The sequence below is a fragment of the Oryctolagus cuniculus genome, chromosome 9 (genome assembly GCF_964237555.1).
Source record: "Oryctolagus cuniculus chromosome 9, mOryCun1.1, whole genome shotgun sequence".
In the NCBI taxonomy this organism is placed as follows: domain Eukaryota; kingdom Metazoa; phylum Chordata; class Mammalia; order Lagomorpha; family Leporidae; genus Oryctolagus; species Oryctolagus cuniculus.
The window spans coordinates 65,213,176-65,229,862 of record NC_091440.1 but is presented as its reverse complement, the minus strand read 5'-3'; the positions used below and the strand labels follow the sequence as shown (position 1 = coordinate 65,229,862).

Sequence of the window (16,687 nt, the reverse complement as noted above, 5' to 3'; positions counted from 1 at the left end):
ATTTGGTTTTATCTTGATGGCTTTCTAAAAGAGTATATGGGTATTTTATTTTGCTTCCGAGTACTATATGTTTTATGTTTCATTTCTTTAGTCATCCTAGTCTAATGCTAAAGATTGCGATATTCGTGTTGTTCTAGATGCCATGGTGTTTTGGATTACTCATTAAGCCTTGAGGAGTTTGGAAGCTGGATAATTCCACTGTGCTGGATGTGTACTAAAAATATTGAGGTAGAGCTTCAGGAATTTGAGTCCTGAGTATCCAGTTTTACTTTAACCACCGAGTCAGGTTGCAGGAAAAGTGGGACACATTCAAAAGAGTTCCTTGGTGTTAGAAGGCCAGGTTACAGGTGCCTCCCTGATCCTGCCAGGTTATGTAACTGGGCATCTGTGTATTGAATCACAACACTGCCAGCACAGCACTGCCAGCTTCCAGGAGTGGTTGTCACCCGGGAGCATCTCACTCCTTTCTCTCTCCTTTCTTCTGTGTTCATGATCAGTTCTGAAACTCCTCAGAGAAATTCCAGTTACACTTTTACATGCACGTCAGAGGCTTCACTTCCTCCTGTAAATTCTGCAGCACTGCGTTCGATAATAAACTCCTGCAAGTAGTTTCTCTATTCAGACTTCAGGAACCTTGTGTCGAGTACTTTCATAATAACATTCTCAGAAATTCCCTTTCACTGCCGATCTGGGAAGTACCAGCTCCCTTTAAGCAGAAACTCAAACTTTACTGTCCTAAGGGAATTGAAATTTTTTAAAATAATCTTATCAGTTTTTTTTAAAAGTGAATGCTTGGTACATTCTTTGACCAAACGTCTTGGGGTCTACAGCTACTGGTTTTTTTTTAAGATTTTATTTATTTTTCTATTTATTTGAGAGGTGAAGTTAGAGAGAGAGAGAGGGGAGAGACAGAGAGACAGAGAGAGAGGTCTTCCATCTGCTGGTTCACTCCCCAGATGGCTTCAGTGGCTGGAGCTAAGCCGATCTGAGCTTCCTCCAGTATCCCACACAGGTGCAGGGCCCAAGCGCTTGGGCCATCTTCTACTGCTTTCCCAGGCCATAGCAGAGAGCTGGATCAGAAGAGGCACAGCTACAGCTACTGATTTAATAAATGTAAGTGCTCACAGAAAGCACTCTAGCAACCAGACATGATGTGGATGGATGATCTGAGATTTGTCTTCTTAGATTTATGATGTGGGCATTGAGTCAGAAGCAGAGTTCCAAAATTTACCACTGATGCACAAGAGAACTTAAGATGTCAAACTTAGGGCAGGGCAAACTTAGACGATGCAGTCATTAAATAAGGGCCAGCGTGGATGCAGAGCAGTAAAGCAACTCTGAAAGAACTGCCTGCTCACGCCTTGGACGACCCATGCCGTCTGCAGCCCTCTGCTCAGGCTCCCAACACCACACGTAACACTGCACGTGACCCATGACTGCAGTGGTCTCTCCAGTTTGCTGCCAATATAGTGCCAGCGATTTGCAAACTGTAGCCCCCACCAGTTATCCTTACTAATTTTACTAATGTTCTGGTAACTCACACCTTGAAATAAGCATGAATTAAATTGGATGCTTTTCCCCCAGGCAAAGGCAGACTATGTAACCAGTGTTTGTTTCTAACACCAAGAGTATTCTTCGAAATGGCCTGACCTGCATGTTTTTTAAGTTAATTATGTTCTCTTCCTGTTGCTCTGCTTTCTGCAAATGCACATTCAGTTCAGTTAGCTAAAGGGTCTCTTCTCTGTTGTGGACGTTAATGGCCCTGGGAATTCTATCCTTTCCCTGTTCTGCCCCCTTTGCCACCACCCGCCTGGCACTGCCTTGAGGAATGTGTGCATAGACGAAGCATCTCATCTCATTGTACCTTTCATTTCCTTCTCTTATGAAAGGAGGGAGTTGAAATAAGTTATTCCTAAGCTTCCTTATGTTCCTAAAAGTTAGGTTGTGTTTCCATGACTCAAAAAAAAAAAAAAAAAAAAAAAAGACTCTACCCAGATACCTATTTGTGTTTGGGTCCAACAACAACATACTGTGTCACAGCAACTTAGCCATTGGCCAGTCCTTCTCCAGTTCATCTTTTAAACTAATTCAATCCACTTCTCTTTTGCTTTAGCTGTTAAGTCAGTGAAGGGTTGGATTTTTGTGATTTGACATACTTCTCACTAGGTGGTTTCTGTCTGATGATCCTCCCCACTCACAAATGTGTTAGCAAAGTGTTGTTACAAATGCCGAAAATTTTGCATATTGACCTGTCTGCCATGGTTTAAAAACCACACGGTGGGGATGGCATTTAGTCTCAGGGTAAGATGCCCGTTAGGACACCCACTTCCCATATCAGTACCTGGGTTCAAGTGCTGGCTCTGTTCTTGAATACAGTTTCCTGCTAATGTGCACCCTGGGGAGCAGTAGTAATGGTTGAAACAGTTGAGTCCCTGCCTCTTATGTGGCAGAACTGGATTGAGTTGAAGGCTCTTGTCTTCAACCTGGCCCCATTGTGGGCATGTGGGGAGTGAACCAGCAGATGGGAGCCTGCTCTCTCTCTGTCATTATCTCTCCCCCTCAAATAAATAAATTATAGATTCAAAGGACATGATTTTAAAATAACCTGTTTTTTTCTTCATCTGTTTTTATTTGAATGGGTCATACAATGTTGGTGTTAATGCTGAAATATTTGCTTTACTTTTTTCACTATACCATAATCTTTTTTAAATTTTTTAAAGATTTTCATTATTACCCAGCACTGCACTTCTTTTGTTTCTTCTCTGACCCTGCTCTTGACAATTAACAAATGGTTTCATTCCCTACTGGTGCTTCGCTTTCTCACCAGTCTCTTACAGGGCTCTAAAATCTAACATTCCTACACCAAAGGGCAGGGCAGGTTGAGATCCAGAGATTCTGTTTTTCCTCCTTGCTTCTAGGGTTACTAACTGACTCAGTATAGACTTGTTTCATGTTGAATGAAGAACAGTGCCTGCTTATAGTGGGTAGTCATAAAACGTGTTAATGAACAGATATATCTCATGGTCCCATGAACACCTAGGAATCAAGAGGTTAAGACACTGAATGTATGAAGGGCAAGCCAGCTGTAGGGTTTAGGCCAGATTTTACCACAAGGTGTTCCTTCTGTTCATGGGGGAGCCTTCTGTTAATGCATTTGTGGAGCATGGGTGTAAGCGAGAGGCAAGTGAAATCAGTCACCAAAATTTAACAGCATACCCAGAATTGTACACTAATGTCTTCAACCAGAAGCCTGATCCCTTAGCCTATGAGTGCAGAAGGATCCTCAGTTGGAATGCTTAGGCTCATTACAGGTTATTTTTGAATTCTTCCATGGGGCCATACATACTCTAGACATTTAATGCATAACTGCTGAGTGAATGAAGGAGTGGGTAGAATGAGTGTCTAGTTTTGAATTTGAAGGTGTGGAAGCTGAGTAGATGGTGTAGGAGAGGAGTGAAGACTTGAGACTGGGTCCTGACTGTGCCTCTGCCCAGCTGTGTGATCTGAGATACAGATCTTAGCCCCTCCGAGCTTGTTTCCTGCTCTATAAAATGAGAATATGCCATCATCCTACAGAGAGGGACATTATAAGAAAAACAAAGCTTTTGTTTATTGCACCCCCAGCATCCTCTTCTTAAAGCCTAGATGAAGATTTTGTTGTCAGACCTCAGTTCTGTTGCCTGGTGGAATGGGTTTGTTTGTCTCACACGGATGGAGGGAATCACAGAACTGATGACACTTTGCTCTTTGCATTAGCCCATGGAGAACCTGAGTTAGATTTTCAGCCTACGTCTGCCAAAGCATGCAGGGTCTCTGTGTGTGTATTTTAAGTAAAGTCTCTCCCTGCCGTCATCTTATTTCACCTGCACACTACTTTCCTTTTCATCAGTAGCATCATTTAGTCAGCTTAACCCTTGGCTTTGGATACATCCTTGTGTCTTAGCTCAAAATTATTTGTAGATAAAGCCAAGAGAGAGAGTGAGAGAGGAGAGAGAGAGAGAGAGAAAGAAAGAAAATGGAAGGAGGGAGGGTAGGAAGGAAGGAGACAAAAACTGAACTAGTCAGTATCTGCCTCTGTGTTATTATAATATATAAATGAGATTTTGTTTATTTCTACAATTAAGATCTCAAAAATGTTTATTTTCCTTCAGATAACACAATGGGTTACTATATTCTTAGATATATAAAGCAAATAATAAAAATAAAAATTGTATTGATAAAACATTGGATTTTAATTGAATTAATATATAGTTCTCATAGACCAATCAGGTAACAAGAAAATAAGATGAAGGGAGGTGGCAAGGACATTTGTATTTTTTTCAAACAAAGACTCAAAATTGCTGTTTTGTAAAGACTCAAAATTCCAGCTTTGTTGGCTTTATTTCAATGTGACATTTTTGTTAATAAAGAGTTGCTTGGGGAAGCAAAAGTTTGAAAACACCAATATATGTATGCAGCAGGATAATAAGTTGGTGGGTAATGGATGTGGATTTGTAAAATTGAGTGTCATATATTTGGGGTCTATAGGTTTCGGTGTTAAAACTGCTTCCTTTTTTGTGTGCTTGTAAGTTGCCATCAAGAACAAAACAACAATATAGAATGGTACAAAAATACCAAGATGAAATCAATTTAAAACAGCTTGTCACAAATTTAAAGTATTTGGAAAATCATTTCCACTAAAGTATCCACAAAATATAATTATAGATTGAAATACTCCAACCTCCACTCTCACCATTCCACTTAACTCTTCCCACCAGGAGATCCAATAAGCCTATTGGGAACCTGCAGGTGTGGATTAGCTAAGGGCCTGGGAAAGAGAATGTACTTTCTGTTTCATTCTCTTTCTCCCCACTAGAGGACAGCAATAATGCACACAGGAAAAAGGAACTTAGTCAAGGACCAGCATTGTCTGTCAGCAAGACTAGCTTTCTTCAAAGGAAACAAACAGTGCCCCCAAATGCAATATATGAATTATTAAAGGGTCAGATTCCCTTCATTCATCCATAAATATAAAGACAACTGGCTCCATTTGAAGTTATAAAATGTACTTGTTGGCTTTGCTAAACATGTCATTTGTACTATGAATATGAAGACATTTATGTAAAAGTGTGTAAAAAAGACATGTATGTCAAAGTGTGTTAGTTGTGTATTGCTGTATGACAAAATACAAAAATATTTCTCTATTCTGATTGAGCACAGCTCAGTGGCTTTGCTGCTCCATGTGATGTTGGCTGGGACCATGGTTATTTAGAAGGTCAGATGGGCTCTCAGGTGGCTGCTAGTTGATGCTTGCTGTCATCTGGGAGCTCAACAAGGACTGTCAATCAAAGCACCCAGTTCTCATTCATTGACTTCTTTGTGTGGCTTCAGCATCTCACAGCACAGCAGTGTGGTACCAAGAGGGAGTATCCTAATCCAAAAGGAAGGAGGCCAAGATTTCCAGTTTCAGATGTTCTTCACATCACCTGCTGTCAAAGCAACCGCAAGCCCAGCCCTTAACTGAGGGGAGAGGAATAAGCTGTAGCTCTTGATGTGAAAAGCAATGTGTATACATGGCGGGAGGGGGTAAATTGTTGAGGGTCATGCTCGGAGACCACAGCATGCAGGACTGAGAAAAAGCCTACCTCTGACTTACTTTCTTTTTTTAAAGATTTATTTATTTATTTGAAAGTGTTACACAGAGAGAGAAGGAGAGGCAGAGAGAGAGAGAGAGAAATCTTTCATCTGCTGCTTGACTCCCCAATTGGCCACAATGGCCAAAGCTGCGCTGATCCGAAGCCAGGAGCCAGGAGCCAGGAGCTTCTTCTGGGTCTCCCACGTGGGTGCAGGAGCCCAAGTACTTGATCCATCTTCCACTGCTTTCTCAGGCCACAGCAGAGAGCTGGATTGGAAGTAGAGCAACTGGGACTTTGAACCAGCGCCCATGTGGGATACCGGCACTGCAGGTGGTGGCTTTACCTGCCATGTCACAGCGCTGGCCCCGAACTTGCTTTTGCAAGGATACTTACACACCATGAGAGATGCAAAAGACTATTTCTCCATTAAGTAAACAGGAATCACCACTTCGTGTGGTACTTTAGAATTAACCTGTATTCTCTTCCTCCCCAGTTAGGTTGCCTAAAGCAATAATTAAAAAAAAAAAATGGCCAGAGGATCAGTGTCCGATGAGGAGATGATGGAGCTCAGAGAGGCTTTTGCCAAAGTTGGTGAGTAGACCTGGTACCTCAAGTCGCAAAGTTCTCGTCTCTGTTAGCTTGGCACCTGGAATTCTTACTGAGGCCAGTGTCAGTGAGAGGATGCCATGAGCCAAATAGCATAGTGCTGGGAAACCAGTGTGGTATCGGCTAAAGGAGCTGGAGAACCTATTTTTGCAAGATGATATAGACTCCTTCCCACCTGTATTTTTTTTCCTGGAAATTACCCCCAATATATCTTCCTATGCTTGGTTTCCTTCTCTTACTCTTTATCACTACATCTGTGACTGACCCAGGAGCTTCTATAAGGAGTTCTTTCAGATTCAATTGCCAGAACCTCTGCTTTGAGATCAGAACTCTTCTGTGGAAGTTGGAAGTGATGCTAATGCCCATATCCAATAGCAACAGGCCTCTTGTGAAGTTCTGACTCTTTCATAGGGTCAGGCCATGGCCCCCTAGTGATTGCCTCCCTGTCCCCTCACCTGCTCGCTAGTGCCCCCTTGCCTCTGTGCGCTCAGCCTGAATGGTCCCACGGCTTCAGTGCGTCCTTTGCGTTACAGATACCGATGGCAATGGATATATCAGCTGCAATGAGTTGAATGATTTGTTCAAGGCTGCTTGCTTGCCTCTGCCTGGGTACAGAGTAAGAGAAATCACAGAAAACCTGATGGCCACAGGTGATCTGGACCAAGATGGGAAGATCAGCTTTGATGAGTTTATCAAGGTGAGTGTATTTGAATACAAGGAGATGCATTTGAAACTTAGAACTTAATTCAGTTTTGAGAAATATAGACATTCCTTCCTATTCTTCTTGCTTCAAAATTCTATACTCTTTCCTTTGTGATTTTCTTGATCCCTGCTTGGTTTTCTCAAGATTTATTGTATTTTGGCAGATTTTCCATGGCCTAAAAAGCACAGAGGTTGCCAAGACATTCAGAAAAGCGATCAATAAGAAAGAAGGGATTTGTGCAATTGGTGGTACTTCAGAACAGTCTAGCGTTGGCACCCAGCATTCCTATTCAGGTAGGCTCTGTTGATGGGTGGGAATCGGGTGGAGAAGGTCTCGGGATGCTGACAGAGCTGAGAGTTGGAGGAGAGGGAAAGGGGTAGAGAGGGTCCATGCCTACAGGGATTGTAACTCTCAGCTTGGTATTCAAACATAAGGGACGCAAGCAGTGACAGAAGCCAGCACCACTTCATGGGCTCCTACCTGTTTTCCTATGTGTCAGGGGGTCAATTCTTGGCACATGATATAGGAGCAGTCCTTTTTCGATGTAGAATCTGATACTAGATAATCTCACCAGCACTTAGAAAATAAAAAAGGCTGCCAACATTCCTTCATAAATTTTATGCACAAAATCAGCTGCTCAGGTTTCTGTCTTTAGACTTCATGATTGTTCTGGACACCTGCTGAGGGGTCAAAAAAACTGTGTTTTCTTCAATTTGGAAGAAGCTTGTATATTGATTCTGAAAGCTACCATCCAACAGCATTAATGGAAACTTCTAGTAGCTCAAGTAGTGTAGTAATCTCACATTTCCTAAACCGAATTCTTTAAAACAGGTAGTTGATCTGAGAGATACCTGCCTGTGGTGGCTAAGACAAAGTGTAGCTTTTTATTTATGGATACAGGAATTTCCAGAGCCTTTGTTCAGTCAGATGTCCATTATGAGTCTGTGTGACACTGAAACATAATGCAGTGTGACACAAGCTGATGACTCGGGCTTCTTCCAAAGGACACTCGTTTTTAGTGACACACAATTTGAGAAACGCAGTGCTGGACTATAAGACACAGCTTGAGTTTGTGTTAAAGCTTCTAAGACCTACTCATGGCAGCTTTCCTGATAGGAAAGAAATGTAGTATCACAAATGATTTCATTTCATTGCAACTTCACTGAAATTATATAAAGAAGTTCAGAGATAACTCCAAGTATTATCCATATCATACAACATTTACATCAGCAAAGCTACAGGAAGAGCCCAGTGTTTTAGCCTGTATGCATTGGATCACAATTATATTTGGAGTATATCTCTAGCACAAGTATTTATTATATATACATATACATACAATATAAATATAACTAGGTATATATTTGCTTCTAAATGTAGTATATCTGCAAATATATTTTATATAGTTGTTGCTTTGTTCTAAATCTGTATGTTTTATGATCTAGAATTAACACAGATTTGTATCTATTTCCCAAGTGGTTTGAGATTTTTAAAAGCCAATAAATGTGAGACATTGAGATAATGGACTGGATAATCTTGTAACGCTTCTCCTGGGTATAAGAATCTGAGATCCCTGTGGATAATTTTGTTTATTTGAAACTTTCACTTTGCCAATGAGTCTTTGTGATCATTTACCTGCAGAGGAAGAAAAGTATGCCTTTGTCAACTGGATAAACAAAGCCCTGGAACATGATCCCGACTGCCGGCATGTCATCCCCATGAATCCAAACACCGATGATCTCTTTAACGCTGTCGGGGATGGCATTGTCCTTTGGTAAATAGCACTCCCTTCTTGGTTTCCTAAGAACTGCCTGTTTTATGGAGGAGAGCATTAATGTGTTTATCCTGGACCAACTTCCTCCACTGCTCCGCTGCTCCTGGAATGTATTTTCTGGTCTTTCTCTTTCCAGGACCAAGAGATCAAACTGGTTTCCACAGCCATTTGTATTGAAAAATATAAAAGTGATACTGCTTGGGTGGAGAGGAGGGATACACAGAACCGATAAATGTAGACATAAATAAAGATGAAAGTAACACAAGGTCAAAAGCAATTGTTTGGGGGCCATCTGCCATTTTGCTTTGTCTGAGCAAGGCCTATCATGAAAGCAGATAGACTTGAGAGTAGCAGCCCCAGGGGAGCTGAAGCAGACCATCCCAGTGCAAGCTGCCGACCTTCAGCCAAGGGACTTCTGGGTCGCACAAAAATACCCAGCTCCAGTCTGGAGGGCACTGGAGAAAGGGCGCTGTCTCCTCAACAGGCCTCTGAACACAGGGCTGTCCCGTCAGGATGGTGGGTTTGCAAAGGCCACTGTAGCTGTTGCTTTAGCAGCTTCCCCGCCACTGCAGGCCACAGTGATTGTGAGATGGGTGGACAAGACATCGATTCCCCCTCCTGTGCACTGATCAAGAGAAATGCTATTTTTAGTGTTTTACTGAGTAAATTTCATCATGAAATTTTATGTTTAAAAGATTCAGCTGCTAAAAAAAAAGAAAAAGAAAGACCAAGTGCTGAGTTGTCAACCCCTGGTCTTCTCTCAATGTTCATCTAGTTTTGCTTCCAACACCCTGTAACTTTGGGTATGCAGCCAAAGACTGCATGAGTGGCTGCTGAGGCACCAGCAAACACACTCGCTCTCCCCCATGCACAGTCTGCTTATAGCTTATAACTGTGGCATTTTCGCCTTTTATTTTCCTTTATGAGAATGCCCTTCCCGGCTCTCCCTCTCCTTTCTATTTACCATGGAGTTTTCTGACCAACCCACGCCCTACCACCTCTCCCTTCACTGACTTCTTAAAAATTATTTAACTTTTTTTGAAAGGCAGAGTGACAAATTAAGAGGGAGAGAGAGAGAGAGAGAGAGAGAGAGGGAGAGAGAGATCTTCTACCCACTGATCACTACCCAAGTGGCCACAACAGCCAGGTCTGGGCCAGGTCAAAGCCAGGAGCAGGCAGCTCCATCCTGATCTCCCACGTGGGTGGCAGGGACCCATGCACTTGTGTCATCTTCCCTGCCATTGCAGGCGTATTTGCAAGGAGCTGGTCTGGAAGCAGGGCAGCCAGGACTCAAACCAGTGTTCCTATGAGAGGCCACCATTGCAGGTGGCAGCTTAACCTGCTGTGCCATGACACCAGCCCCTACGCTGACTTTTAAAGGACATATTATTTGTAATGCTTTGTGAATTATTATGTTTTACTTTGAACTGCTAGATAATTTTTTTAGCTTTTTTATAGAAAGCTTTTATTCAATAAATATAAATTTCATAAGTTAGAGAACTTTTCATATCCATATATTTTATCTCTATAATTAGACTTTGCAAGATAGGGATACCTTGTAGTTTTTTCTTTTGTTTTGATTTGATTTGATATTTATTTATTTGAAAGGCAGAATTACAGAGAAAAAGAGAGAAAGAGAGGAAGAGTGAGGGAGGGGGAGAGAGAGAGAGAGAAATGTCTTCTGTCTGCTGATTCACTATGTCAAATGACCTCAACAGCCAGGGCTGGGCCAGGTTGAAGCCAGGAACCAGGTACCGCATCTGGGTCTCCCACGTGGGTGCAGGGGCGCAAGCACTTCAGCCACAGTTTTTCCAGGCACATGAGCAGGGAACTGGATCAAAAGTGAAGCACCTAGAACTTGACCTGCTGCCTATAACAACAACCTGCTGCACCCCAGCGCTGGCCCAGATACTTTATAGTTTTAAAATCAACTGATTTCCCTACATGTTCCAGAGCTGCTAATTTTCTACTAGTTTTATATTTTTTAGCTAGTGATTCAAGAGCTGGTTTTGCCTAAATTTCAGTAAAGTATGTTTTATTTATTTATTTATTTATTTTATTTATTTATTTTTTTACAGGCAGAGTGGACAGTGAGAGAGAGAGAGAGACAGAGAGAAAGGTCTTCCTTTGCCGTTGGTTCACCCTCCAATGGCCACCCCAGCCGGCGCGGTGTGGCCGGCGCACCACGCCAATCCAAAGGCAGGAGCCAGGTGCTTCTCCTGGTCTCCCATGGGGTGCAGAGCCCAAGCACTTGGGCCATCCTCCACTGCACTCCCTGGCCACAGCAGAGAGCTGGCCTGGAAGAGGGGCAACCAGGACAGAATCCGGTGCCCCGACCGGGACTAGAACCTGGGGTGCCGGCGCCGCTAGGCAGAGGATTAGCCTAGTGAGCCGCAGCGCCGGCTGTTTTATTTAAATATATGGACACATGAGAGCGCACACACACACACCAAAGTTATGGAAATACTTCTATAAAGAACACCCACCAAAAAGGGTAATTCTGAAAATTGTTAGGAAAAAAAGTCAATGCTGTTTCTTATTAAAAAAAAGAAATAGTCACAGTTAGGGCTTTTAGATTTTGTTAGATATAATTTTTTAGATATAATTTTTAGATATAATTTTCAAATTCATTTCTTTAAATAAGATGATAGTGACCTAAGGAAATTTTTATGTGTCCCAAAGATTAAAATAATACTAACTTGAATAAAATCAATTTTTCATAAAAAAATCATTGCTTGCTCTAGATATCTGATCAATGTGTTAGATTCTTAAGTGGAGGAAACTTTTTAAAAAGTATTGATAAAATAATAACTATAGAAGGGTTTAAAATTATATGATTAGCTAAAGGCATACATTTTGATCAGGCTTTAAACAGAAATGTAGACATTACATAAGCCAAGGGAGTATAGTCTTTTGCGTAGAGGTAATAATTTTCATTGCTAGTAAAGTAAAAATGCTCATGGGAAATTTGCCTTAATATGCTAAGGAAACCAGAATAATTTTGCAACTCTTTAGGTGGGTGAACAGAGTCCTCATGTCCTACCTCAGTGTACCCCTGTGGGTTTAGGAACATTGACTTTTCCACAGATAGTTTGGATCTAGTCAAAATTGTATAACTGATTTTGTGGCTGGACGTGGGATTGCACAGCAGATGCTGTCCTGTTCAACTAGGGATGCTAGAATTTAAAGCTGTTGGAATAGACTCTTACTCAGAAGGCTGCTGTCTTTTCATTGTTTCTCTTTCAGTAAAATGATCAACCTGTCAGTGCCAGATACCATTGATGAAAGAACAATCAACAAAAAGAAACTCACGCCTTTCACCATTCAGGTATGTCTTCCTACCATTCCCTTAGTATCAGGTTTGCTTGCAGTCTGTGAGGACTGTAACTGTAGAGTCAGCCCTTTGCAGGTGCTCAGACATGATTCCCGAAATCCAGGCTTTTGGTTGGTGATTTATCACAACTAGCGGGGACCAAAGGAAATATTTCTGCTTTATCTTTTACTAATATGGCAGGGTGGGGAGGAAGTTTGGGGAGATTTTAGTGACTAAGAGAAGGGTTGTATATTTTGGACACTTAGGAGTAAATTTCACACTGGCTAAAGATTGAACTCAGATTTTCCCTAGCAAAGTACCTTTGAGCTGATGCCAAATATAGCATTTTAGCCGAAAAGATAGGCCTTTCTAAGAAGTGAGGGTATGAAAAACGGGAAGCACTCTGGCAGCCTTCACAGTGATATTGGCCACAACTCTGAGTGTAATAAATAAAACTTGTTTTTATTCCTTCAATTTGCTGATTAACTGGAACAGTAGCCAGCGCTCCTAAGCTGTGTTTCTCTCTATACTCTAATATTTTAACATCATTGTGATTCACTTGCTCAGAACTATGTCTCAGTTCTGAAATCATGTATGACATATCATCATCTATTTAGATTTAAGCAGCCCTATGTACTTTAAAATGCAAGTAGTAATGAAATTGAGAACAGTGATTAACATATATGAATGCATTTTATGTTAAATTTCCTGGTAATCTTGGCCTTAAGTAGAAACAATGCTTTTCACTCATCATTTGAGCGCTAGGCCAAGAAAGATAGTTTCCTTCCCAACTGTTGGGTGTCTTTTGCTTGGTTTGTAATCTTTCATAAAAACAACATCTATGCATCTCTGACATGGCTATCTCCTCTTTTATGGGTCCAAGAATCGTCCATAGACTCTAGACTGAAAGCCTTGTAGACTATTTTCCAACTGTCCGTGAGTTACATTACATGCATTGTTGTTAGTGATAAGCACAAGTAATCTCTACATGCATGTGTGTGTGTGTGCATGTGTGCACTCAACTTCACTGTCTCTTACGGATACTCAGTGAGTTGTCTAGTATAAATTACTCCTTCTTTTCCAGGAATTGATTTTTATCTTCTTCATTTTAATACTCAATCTGCAAATGGACAACCTATTCTGTTACTCTCTTTCATGACCTTAATTTACATCAACAGTTGTCTTACTAATGACAACCAGTGACAAAACAGTGGCTTCCCTCAAAGGTGCCGTTTATTTCTGGATCATGGAGATGTTGAGGGTGTTGGTTTCAGAAAGAGCAAGATGGAAAAACATAAGACTTAGCTTCATGCTGACCACGATGGGCTTTCAACCTGGGTGCTGGTTTGATTGGCTGGACCACTGGGTTTTCTGTTTTAGGTATTATTTGCTGCTTTGCTCAGTGTTAACACTAGTGAAAACCATGTCTCTAGACCTGTGAACTTTCCAGAAGGAAAACATTGTTGTTTTTGCCAATCAGTAATAATCACTTGATATCTACAAAGTCAAAGAACAAAATGTGCATCCTTTTTCTCTCTCAGGAAAATTTGAACCTGGCTCTGAACTCTGCCTCAGCCATCGGCTGCCATGTGGTTAACATAGGAGCTGAAGACCTGAAGGAGGGGAAGCCATATCTGGTCCTGGGACTCTTGTGGCAAGTCATCAAGATTGGGTTGTTTGCCGACATTGAACTCAGCAGGAATGAAGGTAAGAGCAAAGTCCCAAATGCTGTTAATGGCATGGCTTTCCATTAATGCAATGTGTTGGGGACTCTACACAGAAGATATATGGAATGCTCAAGATTTTTTTTTATTTTATTTTATTTAAGGTGTACAAATTTCATGTATTTAATATTTACAGATTTAGGAACATAGTGATACTTCCCACCCTACCCTCCTGCCCACCCACACTCCCACCCTTCTTCCTCTTCTCTCTCCTGTTCTTACTCTTAATTTTTAACAAATTTCTATTTTCAGTTTAGATTAAGATTAACCCTACACTAAGTAAAGAGTTCAACAAGTCAAATTTTTAAAGCTTTATTTTATGTATTTGAAAGGCAGAAATATAGAGAGAAAGAGAAAGAAGTGGGGGCAGGAAGGAAGAGAGAGAGAGATCTTCCATCTACTAGTTTACTCCCCAAATGGACATAATGACCAGGGCTGGACCAAGCCAAAACCAAGAGCCGGGAGCTCATCCAGGTCTCCCACATGGGTTCAGGGAACCAAGGACTTGAGTCATCTTCTGCTGCTTTCCCACACACCATTATCAGGAAGCTGGATTGAAAGTGGAGCAGCCAGGACCCAAACTGGCACCCAGATGAGATGCTGGCATTGCAGGTGGCAGCTTAATCCTTTATGCCAGTATGCTGGCCCCAGGAATTGTCAAGTTTTGAAAACTATGGTTTTACTGAATCCATAATATTAATGTAATAGATGCTATCCACATTGACCAGACTTTAATAAATGACAGAGCAAAAGCTTTTTAAGACCACAGACTAATAATAATGCTTGTTTAGGGCGTATAACTGTCTTACTGTCTGGGACACCAACCTCAAGAGGTTTTTTTCAGAGCTCATTTTCTCTTCAGACACTTCCTAACAAATACAGCTATTTTTAACTTCATTTTGTGAAGCACATCACGTAAATGTGCTGCACGTACCAGATTAACATAAACTTGGTCTGTTTCTTATCAAGACTACAGAGGAAAATGTAGGTCATAGGGTACAGCACCAAGGTTATACAGGAGCCCTAATGTACTACATGAGGTCCATAGTTAGTTAGTAATATTGTATTGTATATGGGTAATTTGCCAAGAAGTAGATTTTAGATACTCTTACTATGAAAGAAGGAAGGAAGGAGGGAGAAAGGGAGCGAGGGAGGGAGGGAGGAAGGAGTGAAGAAAGAAAACTATTTGAGATGATGGGCATGTTAATTTGCTTGACTTTAGTAATGACCTCACTATCTATATCAGATTAAAAAATTATGTTATACACATTAAATATATACAATAAAAAAGAAAGACAGTAAAAAATACATTTATTGGGTTTTGAAGTTCTCAACTAAATAGGTAACTGCTGGTCTTACTCTAGTCTCTCTCACCATTCTATCTGCATTTAAACAGTGGCAACCCAACTGCTTAGAGTAGTAGACCTTGATAAGTATCACACAAAACACAATATTATCCTTTAGTTTTCAGGTTCAGATCCTACCAATATGAAATCTGTAGTCAAACCTGATGCTCAGGCACATGCATTTATTTTTATTTAAATATCCAAATCACAATAACCAGTGATAAATCCTGAGGCAGTGTTTTTAAAATCAATCTATTAAGCATAATATAAGGGGGAAAAAAGTAGAGATTTTAAAACTCGAAAGAAAGAATATTGATTTGCAAATAACAATCTCAACTAAATTTAAACTTTCTGACTGAGCAAAAAACATTTCTCCGACTGGGAAATCATAGAGGAGAGTTGATTACATTGTTGAATTCCTCCAATTTTGCAGATAAGCATTTGAAATATACAACACCTAAGGGAATAGACAAGAGAACGTTGTCTTTATTTCAGCATTGATCTTTTGAAAGCAAAAATGTTGTCCTGTCCTGCAGTGTGGTCTGACAGGCCCAGCCCAGCGTTCTGAATCAATAATCTTGGCCATTTTGGGGACTCTGCCCTGATGTTCTTAAGCATAGCATTGAGATTCCTTGGGTGTGGGGAGCAACTCGGACTAGACTAAGTTACTGGAATTAAGACTTATTCTATGCATCTGCTCTCCCACAATATGGCACTGGGAGAGGAGTAAACAGCTTCTACACAGCTGCCTCTCACCAACTTGACAAGCTGCAGGAGCTGCTCCTAATTGGAGGAGAGCAGCGTACTCGGTGTGTGGGTAGCAGAGTTGGGATTGGTGGAAGAGGACTATAAAGGAGGAGAGAGACAACATGCACCAGGAACATCTATCTGAAGGAACACCTGAGCAGCCCCGGAGAGAGCCGGCTGGTGGTGTGCCGCTCCCCCGCGGAAGTGGGGAAAGTGGCAGGGGGGCCCGCCCCTCCACGGAGGTGGAGGGACGGTAGCCAACCCGGGAAGGACCAGCAGCAAACCCGGGAAGGGCCGAGCAGACAAAAGAACAGCGCAGAGTCCTGTGTTGTTCCTCCACGAAGAGGGGGAGCGACACTTGGGTGCCTTGTATTTTCCATCTGAAAAACGGGGCTGGTAAACCAACTCACAATAGCATACATTTCTTTCCCAGGAATAATAATAAGGTGATACCCTAGGGAGACTGGGCTGCTGTCTTTAGCTTTCCAACAGAGCTGCACGAAACTCATGAAAATTCCCCCACCCCCTGTATTTATTTTTCTTCCATTTTTGTACTTCTTCAGCTCTGATTGCTCTTTTGAGAGAAGGGGAGAGCCTGGAGGATCTGATGAAACTGTCTCCGGAAGACCTTCTGCTGAGGTGGGCTAACTACCACCTGGAGAATGCAGGCTGCAACAAAATCAGCAACTTCAGCACCGACATCAAGGTAGGGGATGGCGCCTGCACGGGACTGGATACAGCCGGGAGCAGGGTTTGGGCGTTAGCAGAGAAAAGACAGGGACACCAGATCTGGGCTCCTCTGCAGCTCCACGGCTGACCTAGGTGCCGCTTTGGAGCCACTTGCTGTCCTTCCAAACCACGT

General features: G+C 41.7%; 1 protein-coding gene across 4 annotated transcripts in view; it reads left to right on the top strand.

The window, feature by feature from the left end:
* The window catches only part of LCP1 (lymphocyte cytosolic protein 1), a 100,335-nt gene that overhangs the window by 57,099 nt on the left and 26,549 nt on the right, over positions 1-16,687 (top strand). For 3 of the 4 annotated variants that reach the window (XM_051850058.2, XM_051850059.2, XM_070048791.1), the window contains exons 4-10: positions 6,109-6,206; positions 6,755-6,918; positions 7,088-7,217; positions 8,563-8,695; positions 11,942-12,023; positions 13,550-13,715; positions 16,389-16,531. In XM_051850058.2, coding sequence (XP_051706018.1) covers positions 6,143-6,206; positions 6,755-6,918; positions 7,088-7,217; positions 8,563-8,695; positions 11,942-12,023; positions 13,550-13,715; positions 16,389-16,531 — 882 coding nt within the window. In that variant the 5' untranslated portion in view covers positions 6,109-6,142. The remainder of the gene's footprint in view (positions 1-6,108; positions 6,207-6,754; positions 6,919-7,087; positions 7,218-8,562; positions 8,696-11,941; positions 12,024-13,549; positions 13,716-16,388; positions 16,532-16,687) is intronic. The other variant, XM_051850060.2, reaches the window with a different exon arrangement.